At 48.6% G+C, this 12,705-nt stretch overlaps 1 protein-coding gene across 2 annotated transcripts in view; it reads left to right on the forward strand.

Annotated features, from left to right (window-relative positions):
• The window catches only part of LOC121571628 (unconventional myosin-XVI-like), a 167,647-nt gene that overhangs the window by 138,879 nt on the left and 16,063 nt on the right, over positions 1 to 12,705 (forward strand). The window contains exons 31-35 of one of the 2 annotated variants that reach the window (XM_041883206.2): positions 1,816 to 2,195; positions 2,554 to 3,825; positions 5,894 to 6,049; positions 8,812 to 8,897; positions 11,561 to 11,650. In XM_041883206.2, the coding sequence (XP_041739140.1) occupies positions 1,816 to 2,195; positions 2,554 to 3,825; positions 5,894 to 6,049; positions 8,812 to 8,897; positions 11,561 to 11,608 (1,942 nt within the window). In that variant the 3' untranslated portion in view covers positions 11,609 to 11,650. The remainder of the gene's footprint in view (positions 1 to 1,815; positions 2,196 to 2,553; positions 3,826 to 5,893; positions 6,050 to 8,811; positions 8,898 to 11,560; positions 11,651 to 12,705) is intronic. The other variant, XM_041883205.2, reaches the window with a different exon arrangement.

Genomic DNA, 12,705 nt, shown 5'->3' on the forward strand with positions numbered 1-12,705 from the left:
TGGTGGTCTGCTTGAAACATGTTGGTATTACAGACTCAGTCAGGGACATGTTGAAAATGTCAGTGAAGACACTTGCCAGTTGGTCAGCACATGCTCGGAGTACACGTCCTGGTAATCCGTCTGGCCCTGCGGCCTTGTGAATGTTGACCTGCTTAAAAGTCTTACTCACATCGGCTACGGAGAGCGTGATCACATAGTCATCCGGAACAGCTGGTGCTGTCATGCATGCTTCAGTGTTGCTTGCCTCGAAGCGAGCATATAAGTGGTTTAGCTCGTCTGGTAGGCTTGTTTCACTGGGCAGCTCGCGGCTGTGCTTCCCTTTGTAGTCTGTAATAGTTTTCAAGCCCTGCCACATCCGACGAGCATCAGAGCCAATGTAGTACGATTCAATCTTAGTCCTGTATTGACTCTTTGCCTGTTTGATGGTTCGTCTGAGGGCATAGCGGGATTTCTTATAAGCGTCCGGGTTAGAGTCCCGTTCCTTGAAAGCGGCAGCTCTGCCCTTTAGCTCAGTGCGGATGTTTCCTGTAATCCATGGCTTCTGGTTGGGGTATTTACGTACGGTCACTGTGGGGACGACATCATCGATGCACTTATTGATGAAGCCAGTGACTGATGTGGTGTACTCCTCAATGCTGTCTGAAGAATCCCGGAACATGTTCCAGTCTGTGCTAGCAAAACAGTCCTGTAGCTTAGCATCTGCGTCATCTGACCACTTTTTAATTAACCGAGTCACTGGTGCTTCCTGCTTTAGTTTTTGCTTATAAGCAGGAATCAGGAGGATAGAGTTATGGTCAGATTTGCCAAATGGAGGGCGAGGGAGAGCTTTGTATGCGTCTCTGTGTGTGGAGTAAAGGTGGTCTAGAGTTTTTTTTCCTCTGGTTGCACATTTAACATGCTGGTAGAAATTAGGTAGAACGGATTTAAGTTTCCCTGCATTAAAGTCCCCGGCCACTAGGAGCGCTGCATCTGGATGAGCGTTTTCCTGTTGATTTATGGCCTTGTACAACTCATTCAGTGCAATCTTAATGCCAGCATTGGTTTGTGGCGGTAAATAGATAGCTATGAAAAATATAGATGAAAACTCTCTTGGTAAATAGTTTGGTCTACAGCTTATCATAAGATACTCTACCTCAGGCGAGCAAAACCTCGAGACTTCCTTAGTATTTGATTTTGTGCACCAGCTGTTGTTTACAAATATACACAGACCGCCACCCCTTGTCTTACCGGAGTCAGCCGTTCTATCCTGCCGATGTAGCGTATAGCCCGCTAGCTGTATGTTATCCATGTCATCATTCAGCCACGACTCGGTGAAACATAAGATATTACAGTTTTTAATGTCCCGTTGGTAGGATAACCGTAATCTTAGGTCATCCAATTTGTTATCCAATGATTGAAGATTGGCTAATAGGATTGATGGAAGAGGCAGTTTACTCGCTCGCCGTCGGATCCTTACAAGGCACCCCGATCTACGTCCACGATATCTCCGTCTCTTCCTCACGCGAATGACGGGGATTTGGGCCTTGTCGGGTATCTGTATGATATCCTTCGCGAAAAATCTTCGTCCAATATTACAGCATGTAATGTTTGGTTTGGAACCAGGATCAAACATCACCAGAAGGTGTGTTGGTCCATGGTGAGGGGAAGGAGAGAGAGGTGGAGAGATATAATGAGATGGGATGGAAAGAAAGAGAGGAAGAGAGAGAAATTGAGCAATAGAGGGAAAGAAAGCAATGGTGTTGAAAATTGATTTTTTTTTTCATTTATGTTCATTTATTTATCATGTGGATATGATTTCCTGCTCCCCTCCAATAGGGTTGTGGAGAAGAGCGGGAGAAACCAAGATGGCTCGGTTAGTGGGGGGAGCCGGACTACCGGCCACTTCCGCTCCAGCTCGGTGCCCATCCCCCTGGCTATGGAGAACTTGGTACATTCCAGCCCTGGCCCATCCATCAAAACAGCCCTGCAGCAGGCGGTCTATAACACTGAGGACGGGGGAGGAGGTGGGGGCCTGGCGTCGCCACGGAAACAACCTCCCCCCAAACCCAAGCGGGACCCCAACACTCGTCTGAGTGCGTCGTACGAGGCGGTCAGTGCCGGACTGACCCTGGGACCCTCGAGAGAGAGTCCCACCCCCGAGAACTATGGGTCGCCTGCAGGGAGCCCCCCCAAAACACAGCTGTCACCTACGGATGGTAAACACAATTCTAACATACTTCTCCACTATCATTACCTCAGCCTTTATGTACCCCAAAACACAGCTGTCACCTACGGATGGTAAACACAATTCTGACATACTTCTCAACTATTATTACCTCAGCCTTTATGTACCCCAAAACACAGCTGTCACCTACTGATGGTACATATACACACTCCAACAGCCCAACTCATATAATCTAAACTTCTTTGAACCTCAAAACACAGCTGTCACCTACTGATGGTACATATACACACTCCAACAGCCCAACTCATATAATCTAAGCTTCTTTGAACCCCAAAACACAGCTGTCAGTGTGACTGTTGTGAACTGTTTCTCCTCTCATCTCTCCCCAGCTCTGTCCAAGCCGCGGCCCCACAGTGATGACTACACCACCATGAGGAAGGTGCCTCCTCCCAAGCCCAAGAGGAGCCCAAACACCAAGCTCACAGGCTCCTACGAAGAGATCAACGCTGCCGGCATTAACCTCCTCCAGCTGCGCCCTGCCGATGTCAAACTGGCCCTACTGTCCCGCGCTGGGGGTCTGGGGGGTCTGGGGGGGTTGATGCAACGCACAGCGTCTGTGGATGGCCCACAGGGGGTGACACTGAGCCTGTACCATGATGAGGAGGATGTGTACATAGAGATGGTGGGGGCTCATGCCAGGAGTTACAGTCTGGGAGGGGGCCACCAGGACCCCCCCGACAGCCCCCAGCAGGGAGATGCCGAGGCCGTCTACGAGGAGATGAAGTACTTCCTGCCCGAGGAGGTGGGACTTCCGGTGGGACTTCCTGTGCGAGGCGCGGTTGCCGTGGCGACGGCCGCTGGGAATCTGGAGGTGTTAGGGTTGATGTTAGGAGGGTTAGGGTTGGGCTTGTCTCCCCCTCAGAGTGGGGAGGGGAAGAGGTCAGCGTTGGGGGGTGTAGCCACCACTATGGAGGCCCAAACATCAGCCACCGGAGGGGCCAGCAATATCCCTGCACCCTTCCCCAACCTGCTCCCACACCGCCCCCCTCTCCTGGTGTTCCCCCCCTCCCCCGTCACCTGCTCCCCTGCGTCTGACGAGTCGCCCCTCACCCCGCTGGAGGTGAAGAAGCTGCCTGTGTTTGAGACCAACCTGAACTACGTCGGCCCAGACAGCCCCCTCTCCCCCCAGTACTCCCGCCAGCGCGCTGACTCCTCCCCCTCTCTCTCCCTCCTCCTCCCAGACAAGCCCACTCCTCCTCTCACCCCTCCTCCTCCTCTCCCCAACGCCCTGCCTCCCCCCTACCGCCCACCCTCCCACTTCCCTTTCCCCCCAGAGTCCAGCATCCTCTCCCTTACCCGGGCTGCTTCCGTCACGGGCAGTGGCAGCTCGGACTCTCCCAAACCCTCCTACTCCTCCTCCTCTTCCTCCTCTTCTCATAGGGCAGGAGGGGAAAAGCCCCCTCCCTACTCTCCGGCCAAGTCCACCCGTCCAGAGCCACGCCGCGCCCACTCCTGCTCCTCCTCGCCCCTGCTGTTCAACCCAGCCAACGGGAGACCCCTGACCAGCCCTCAGCCAGCCCTGGACGAGCTCAACACACTGTTCAGCTCCGGACGCAGCCTGCTCAAGAAGACCACTACAGGACGCAAGATGAGGGAGGGAGGTGAGTCAGAATGTAACACACACACACTCTCAAGCTCTTTCCATTGCTTCTCACACTTCTCCTGAGCCTAAAAGGTAGCTACATAACGTAGAGCGTATCCCAACAGTTCTTTAACAGCGAGAAGCTCTCCCCGTCCCTCTCTCCTCTCTGCTTTCCCGGCGTTAACCTTTGTTTTTCATTGAAGGTGCTCCATCAGTCAGATTTATGAGGCAGCATTGGGCCGACCCTGACCACGCCTGGACACTGCCCCACCGTAAGGAAGGGAGAAAGGGGGAGGCAGACAGATTTCCTCTACCTCTCTATGTAATCACTCACACACTGTCTCATACTCCTCCTGACCCTCCCCCCCGGCCTATACACACACACATACACATCTGACCCAGAACACCCCAGAACCATGTGTGTGTGTGTATGTGTGTAAAGGCAACAGAGCAATCCCTCTCAAATAGGGGGCAGAACAGAAGTGTTGATAGGTTGGCACCTCCCCGAACCCCATCCCATTCCCCTGGGACCGCCCCTTTTTGCCACCCTCCATTTTGAAATGAGTACAATGTGTTCGTACTTTGCCTATAACTGCAGTGATTTAAAGAGACAATTTTACAAAACAAACGTATGTTCAAACTCTTCCCTTCAACACTAAATATGATATGATTTATGAACACAAGCCATAACTGTTAGATCATTAAGAAACATTAGACTCTTTCTCATTGTTAACACTCTGGACACAGGAATACACTCACTACTGTAGTCACTCCTCACACAATGAAGGGGGAGATGACTTGAGGACAGAATACAGTGTAGCAGAGATATCCTTCTTTAATCTAAATAAGTAATTGAGGACTTGAAGAATGGCACTAACTCTACTTATGAGATATCCCCCAGAATGCTTTGGGCCTTAGAACCCAGATAGAAACAGAAACACACAGGCTGACGTGTCACTTCTTTCCCGCTCAATGTCACATACATAGAAATAGAATGAACCATCAAGGCAAATTGACCTGAATGGGGATGCCTGTTATAGTTATTATTTCTCTGTGGTCATGTGATTACTTCCGGTAGTGGTCTACATTAGGGCCCTAACCCTTCATCTGTCCAGTGAAACCCCTGGCGTCATGGAAACAGTCTGCATGCAAGAGGAGGCTGGTAGTCAGGGTCTTGACCCCTGTGTTATTTTGAGGAGTGATGGCGGGGGATCTGAGAACGGGAGATGCCGCTGGGCTTAACGGGACAGCCTGCTTCCGTTCCCTCCCCTGCGCTAAACAGTTATCTGTGATACCCGACGCTCCGGGGTGGCCCCAGGGATTAGGGGAAGTATCCCAGCCATGCCTGTGACAAGCAGCTGTTTCCCCCCTGCCTGCTCCTCCTGGGAGATATAGGAACGCTGCAGGAATGCCATGGGGAAAGGGCAGGTGGCGACGGGGCATTCCCAAAGAATCTTCTGTCTCAGGAGAAACATTCCCTTCGATTTATGCACACACTTACACACAATTAAACAAACACATACCACTCTTTCATTTAACTTTTCACTCACACACCTCTCTCTCTCTCTCTCTGTCTCTCTCTCTCTCTCTCTCTCTCTCCTCATCCCCTACACACACACACACACACACACACACACACACACACACACACACACACACACACACACACACACAGTGGCACCTGTTTTGTGGGAGAATTCTGGTGGTTATATTTAGTCCTCTTGTGACCAGGAGTCAGGCATTCCCAATATGGGTTGGCAGAATTCCCATCACACAGACACACAAACACACACAACACACATACACACGACAAACACACACACATTCTGTCTGAGAGGGTCCTCTGAGCTGGTGGGCCTGGTAGGGGGGCAGTTGATTCTGGATTATCGTCCACGGATTCTGGGATGCAGAAGAGGCATGGGCTTTTGGGGGGCTTTAGACTAGACTAGACTTACAGTTTAATATTAAACATCCAATTAAATGCATGGAAACAAACCAATGGCAGTAAAAGTGTAATGTGCATGCATGCGTGTGTATGTGTGTGTGTGTGTGTGTGTGTGTGTGTGTGTGCGCGTGTCTCCTCCCAGGGTTCAACTCCAACATCAACCTGCCAGGTAGAGAGGAGCACCCAGGCTCCACCCCCACCTCCTCGTCTCCGCAGCTACAGGACAAGAACGCCAACAACCACGCCCCCCCCTCCCCAAGCCCCACCCCCATTGAGAACGGCAACCGGCTGTCCAACGGTAAGCGCCGATGGAGGGGTTGGGGTCATGGTGGGGTCAGGTGAAGCGGTGAACGGTAGGGGGTAAAGAGGAGGAGGAGAAGAGAAGAGAGGAGAACGATCCCAATAATTCCTTTGGTTCCTCCTCGTCTCCTCTCCTCTCCCTCATGATCACTGAGGGGTGATACCAATATGACTTCTGTCACCTACATTAGCCAGCAAGGTCACATTGGTGAACCCACAGGGACATAAAGGGGACACTTTAAGACTATTGGGACACGACCACCGGTCTTTTTCAGGATGTGTAGTAGCGTACTAAATCACATAGATCTTATGTTATTGCATATTGCTTCTATCACATATGGGCCATATCTGGCCTCTCAGACTGGTGATAACCATGAAGAGGAGATGAGGAGAGGAATCTGTTAAAAATACTATTGGAATATGACCCGGGGGATTGAGGGGTGTATAAGGTAAGAGACCATAGACATATAGGATATGATGAGTAGGAGGTCTAGGCCATACTAGACACTAACTCTGGAGTTATGAGTGTGATGAAGCCACCAGCCCACCTGGAGTCTGTAATGGAGGGAGGATGAAGGGAGGATGAAGGGAGAATGAAGGGAGGATGGAGGGAGGATGGAGGGAGGATGAAGGGAGGATGAAGGGAGGATGGAGGGAGGATGGAGGGAGGATGAAGGGAGGATGGAGGGAGGATGAAGGGAGGATGAAGGGAGGATGTAGGGAGGATGGAGGGAGGATGAAGGGAGGATGGAGGGAGGATGGAGGGAGGATGAAGGGAGGATGGAGGGAAGATGGAGGGAGGATGGAGGGAGGATGAAGGGAGGATGGAGGGAGGATGAAGGGAGGATGAAGGGAGGATGTAGGGAGGATGGAGGGAGGATGAAGGGAGGATGGAGGGAGGATGGAGGGAGGATGAAGGGAGGATGGAGGGAGGATGAAGGGAGGATGAAGGGAGGATGAAGGGAGGATGGAGGGAGGATGAAGGGAGGAGGGTGGTTGTTTATAAGAGACAATTGAGGGTCATATGATCACTGTTTAACCTTAGACGAGTCAGCCCTAACACCACAACACTGAGAGAGAGAGAGAGAGAGAGAGAGAGAGAGAGAGAGAGAGAGAGAGAGAGAGAGAGAGAGAGAGAGAGAGAGAGAGAGAGAGAGAGAGAGAGAGAGAGAGAGAGAGAGAGAGAGAGAGAGAGAGAGAGAGAGAACCGATTGCCCTTTATGGTTGTGAGGTCTGGGGTCCGCTCACCAACCAGGAATTCACTAAATGAGACAAACACCAAATTGAGACTCAGCATGTAGAATTCTGCAAAAACATCCTCTGTGTACAATGTAAAACACCAAATAATGCATGCAGAGCAGAATTAGGACGATACCCGCTAATGATCAAAATCCAGAAAAGAGCAATTAAATTCTACAACCACCTAAAAATAAGTGATTCTCAAACCTTCCATAACGAAGCCATCACCTACAGAGAGATTAACCTGGTGAAGAGTCCCCTAAGCAAGCTGGTCCTGGGGCTCTGTTCACAAACACAAACAGACCCCATAGAGCCCCAGGACAGCAACACAATTAGACACAACCAAATCATGAGAAAACAAAAAGACAATGACTTGACACATTTGAAAGAATTAACAAAAAAACGAAGCAAACTAGAATGCTATTTGGCCCTAAACAGAGAGCACACAGTGACAGAGTACCTGACCACTGTGACTGACCCAAAATTAAGGAAAGCTTTCACTATGTACAGACTCAGACTCAGTGAGCATAGCCTTGCTATTGAGAGAGGCCGCCGTAGGCAGACCTTGCTCTCAAGAGATGCTATGTGCACACTGCCCACAAAATTAGGTGGAAACTGAGCTGCACTTCCTAACCTCCTGCCAAATGTATGACCATATTAGAGACACATATTTCCCTCAGATTACACAGACCCACAAAACATTTGAAAACTAATTCAATTTTGATAAACTCCCATATCTATTAGGTGAAATACCAAAGTGTGCCATCACAACAGCAAGATGTGTGACCTTTTGTCACAAGAAAAGGGCAACCAGTGAAGAACAAACACCATTGTAACACCCTTTTGTACTTTAACTATTTGCACATCGTTACAAAACTGTATATAGCCATAATATGACATTTGAAATGTCTCTATTCCTTTGGAACTTTTGTGAGTGTAATGTTTACTGTTTATTTTTGATTGTTTATTTAACTTTTGTTTATTATCAATTTCACTTGCTTTGGCAATGTAAACATGTTTCCCATGCCAATAAAGCCCTTTGAATTTAAATTGAGTGAGTGAGTGAGTGAGTGAGTGAGTGAGTGAGTGAGTGAGTGAGTGAGTGAGTGAGTGAGTGAGTGAGTGAGTGAGTGAGTGATTGAGTGAGTGAGTGAGAAAAGGCAGGAGGGAGAGGGGTGGGAGGAGAGATAGAGTGGATGCTGGGAGATGAAGAATGAGAGACAGACAGACAGACAAAGATGAAGGGAGGAGATAGATACAAGAGAGTAGACAGGAGGTATTAAATGGGTTGACCCAGAAGCTGAGAGTGATTCAGTATTACAGTGTAAGTCTAGAGTGACAGAGTACTTTCCTCCCCTCCACTGTACGGCTGTTTCCTTCCTCAGGCAGTCTGTTTATCCATCTCTCCACTTCTGTCTTACATAGTGGCTCCACTGGCTGATGGCTTTCTCTCCTGTGTGTGTGTGTGTGTGTGTGTTTTACGTTTGTTTGTGTGTGTGTGTGTACTTGTTGTCTGTTCAGGGTCAATGGAAGATGAGGGTCACACCAAGTCAAACTCTTCCAGCTCATCGTCTCTGCACAGGCATATGGACAGCCATCACACTCAGGTAAGCACACACACACACTTACAGGCGCAAACACACTGTTTGTGAGACTGAGGTTCTCCTCCTTACTGTATTGGTGGTTACAGTAGCCCTGGCCCTTCTGTTGTGTAACCTTATTTAGGATTTACTCTCTGTGAATATGCTGGCATTACAGCACTGCCCTTTCATTGTGGAGAGTGAAACTGACCTGCCTGCCCCACACACACACACTCACACTTGGGATGTGTGTCAGGCCCGCTTGTCTGTTTTGGGTGTTGTTGTTTTCCAGTAAGAGTAACAGTAGCAGTATCCTAGTTCCCCTAGGATCAAGGTCACATAACCAAGCGGAAACCATGAAGCGCCTTGACAGTTGATAAACACACACACACCCACACACACCTGCGCTGTGAGACTTAATAATTCAAGTAGGGCATGAAATATTCACTGAGACAGAATCAATCCTACTGCGAGAGACGATCGCAACACCAATAACACCTAGGCAGTAAACAAGACACAACCTTACTCCCTGACACCAGATCCTGGACTAACTCTCTTTTCTACCACTACAACTATCCCAAACCAGTTCTCTTAATAAACACACACACACACACACACACACACACACACACACACACACACACACACACACACACACACACACACACACACACACACACACACACACACACACACACACACACACACACACACACACACACACACACACACACACACACACACATACACACACACACACACACACACACACACACACACACACACACACACACACACACACCACTACTACCACCACCACAAACTAGTGGAGGATACATGTATTTTTCCTGACAATGTAAACCTGACCAGGACCCAGAGAGTTTCCTGGTCAGGTTACATGTTCAGGAGGGAAGACTCCTGGCTCCACATAACCCACATCACTGTAACTGTCCTCTCTGACTGACTTCTCACATAGCCAAGGTCAAATCCATAGGCTGATGTAGAGCAGGACTCAAGTCATAATGACAAGATTTCAATTTAATATAATGGACATCAGTTAAAACCGACCAATATTTCATCTTTCCTCCGGTTTACCCTGACATTGTCTGCCTCAACCTTTCCTCAACCTGTCCTCAACCTGTACTCAACCTGTCCTCAACCTGTCCTCAACCTGTCCTCAACCTGTCCTCAACCTGTCCTCAACCTGTTCTCAACCTGTCCTCAACCTGTCCTCAACCTGTTCTCAATCTGTTCTCAACCTGTCCTCAACCTGTCCTCAACCTGTCCTCAACCTGTTCTCAATCTGTTCTCAACCTGTCCTCAACCTGTCCTCAACCTGTTCTCAACCTGTCCTCAATGTGTCCTCATCAGGAGATTCCAGGATGCAACCACTCCCCATAATCCACATTGTTAAAACACAGGGAAAATCATTCTACATAATTATTGATTGGATCTGATAGGGATTAAAATGCGAGTTAAGATTAGGTGCACATAGCTAGGAAGCGAACAAGAATATTCCTAGCGGCATTCCGAACGGCTCAGGGCACAGTATTCCCATGAGATTCCCTGGAATGCTGAGGAGGCACACGATGTTCCCGTTCCCTGTGATAGCTAATGGAGTATGGGCTCTATCCATTATAGAGATACACACAGAGTGATTGCTCCTGAAAAGGCTGGAAGATGCCCCCTGTCTTGTGTGAGAGAGGGATGCGAGTTTTGTATGACTGAGAGAGACAGGGGCATCACTGACTAGATCTATGGAGCTCCTTAGTGTGTAGTGTAAAAGATTGATGTTCCAGCACATTCTGTTAAAGCAGCTGTTGAAACAATAACAAGGCATAATCCCCGCCCCTGTTTTGGTAAAAAGCTTAGGGATGGGCTGGAAAAACGTAACCACTCTATAATTCATGGAAAGAGCTATGGATGCAAGGACTGACCATCCATGATATCAAAATTATACTTTTAACCATGTTTTGAGGTTTTATAGTGTTTGTTTACATTTACTTCGTTTATAAACATTGGAGTAAAACAAGCTTATATTTACAAGTTATATTCTTCAAGAATCAATGTGTACATGTCCAAAAATGGATGTGGCAACTGCAGATTGCCCTTTTAGTTATTCTTACTCTGGCTTAAAACAGCTCCTGACAGAGTAGCACTCTCTAGACGGATTCATTCTGGAAGTACTCTCTTTCACTCTCTAAGCTACTCTCTGGTGTCTCTAAACATGTATTCTTTCCTTCTCTGAACATTGAATGTCTCCCTAACATGGTGTCATGTGGAACATGCATTCCCTTTTTTATGACTGGAATATGCCATGGTACAAATCCACGGAAGCATTCCATGACACCGGCATGTGATAGTCAAAGAACACGGTATGCATTCAGCATATGTCAGGTGCCATGCAGTGCTTACTGCTCTTACTGTATGTCCTCAATGGGTCTTTGGCCCCATTGAATCTTGACTGGAGTGTATTGGGGAATTCTGCTCTCTCTCTCTCTCTCTCTCTCTCTCTCTCTCTCTCTCTCTCTCTCTCTCTCTCTCTCTCTCTCTCTCTCTCTCTCTCTCTCTCTCTCTCTCTCTCTCTCTCTCTCTCTCTCTCTCTCTCTCTCTCTCTCTCTCTCTCTCTCTCTCTCTCTCTCCTCCCTACTAAAGGATATGGCTGTCTTTCTCTCTTTATCTTCTTCCAGAGGGGTCATCTCAACTTCTCGCCCTTCGGTGCGGGGGCTGCACTCTAAGGCAGGGCAGGCACGGGGAGCACCCCTCACATTAGGGAAGGGGTGAGTGTGGTTGACCGTATCGTACCCTACCTCGCTGCTCTCCCTCCCTCTCCCTTCCACACTTCCTCTTCTTGTACAACCCACTTCCTGTATCCTGTCACCCTGCTCCCAGGATAAGTTATCCCTAACCACAGATCTAAGATCAGACTGTCATCCCTGTAATCCTAATCTTAACCATTAGGAGGGGAAAACTGATCTTGAATCAGCGTGTATAAGGGGCAACTTCATCCTACTCTCTTCCGCTCATCGCTCAGAAAGGAAACTGCAGCTCTGGGTTTAGACTATGTGCTCCACTCTCTGGTCTGAGCTAAGGGGTGGGGGTGGGGGTGGGGGGGGGAGTGATCCCTAGTTAAACCCCTAACCCTCAGTCACCTACTACAATATGTTAATCTGAAAGGATTGGACAGGTTTATGCAATATGGCGAAAACTCCACCAAGCCAATAGGAGGGAAAGCTAAAGCAATTACTGTATTGTTAATTCCATGAAATTCCTATGGGGGAGGGGGTAAATTATTACTCATGTTTTAGGGCATGAATTAGAGAAGGAAGTGTGTAGAGTTAGGTAGAAAGATGAGGTGGAGTTAGTTAGTGAAGGTCACACATGCAGAGTAGAGAAGTGTGCAGAGAAGTGGCCCGTAGTGGGTAAAGTCTATAGGGTAAGCCAGGAAAGGGTAGTGAGAGAGTTAATGGTATAAATTCTCCCAGTTGGTGAGGTGGGGTTAGATTATTAGGTGGTGGAGATAAATGGCTAGCATTACGTAGAGTTTAGATTAGGTAGTTTGTCAGTGAGTGGTTCTATCCTAGAGAGCAGGTCAGTGAGAGTTGAGGTGTAAACCAACCTGTCGTACTGCTCAGTGGAGTGACCCCAGGCTAACCTCAATATAAGTAGCTTAGGGAGTTGCCTCCACATAATCACAGCCTCAGTAAATATGTGGACAGGCCCCACTCAAAGACGGACGTTTGGAGAACGTTAAACATATGTTTGGGTGAAGACCTTGGTTCTCAGCTTCTCTGTCAGACGTCCTTGGGTGAGGGATGCTCTTGGAGGTTGTCCT

This window comes from Coregonus clupeaformis, chromosome 40 (assembly GCF_020615455.1).
Source record: "Coregonus clupeaformis isolate EN_2021a chromosome 40, ASM2061545v1, whole genome shotgun sequence".
Taxonomy (NCBI): Eukaryota; Metazoa; Chordata; class Actinopteri; order Salmoniformes; family Salmonidae; genus Coregonus; species Coregonus clupeaformis.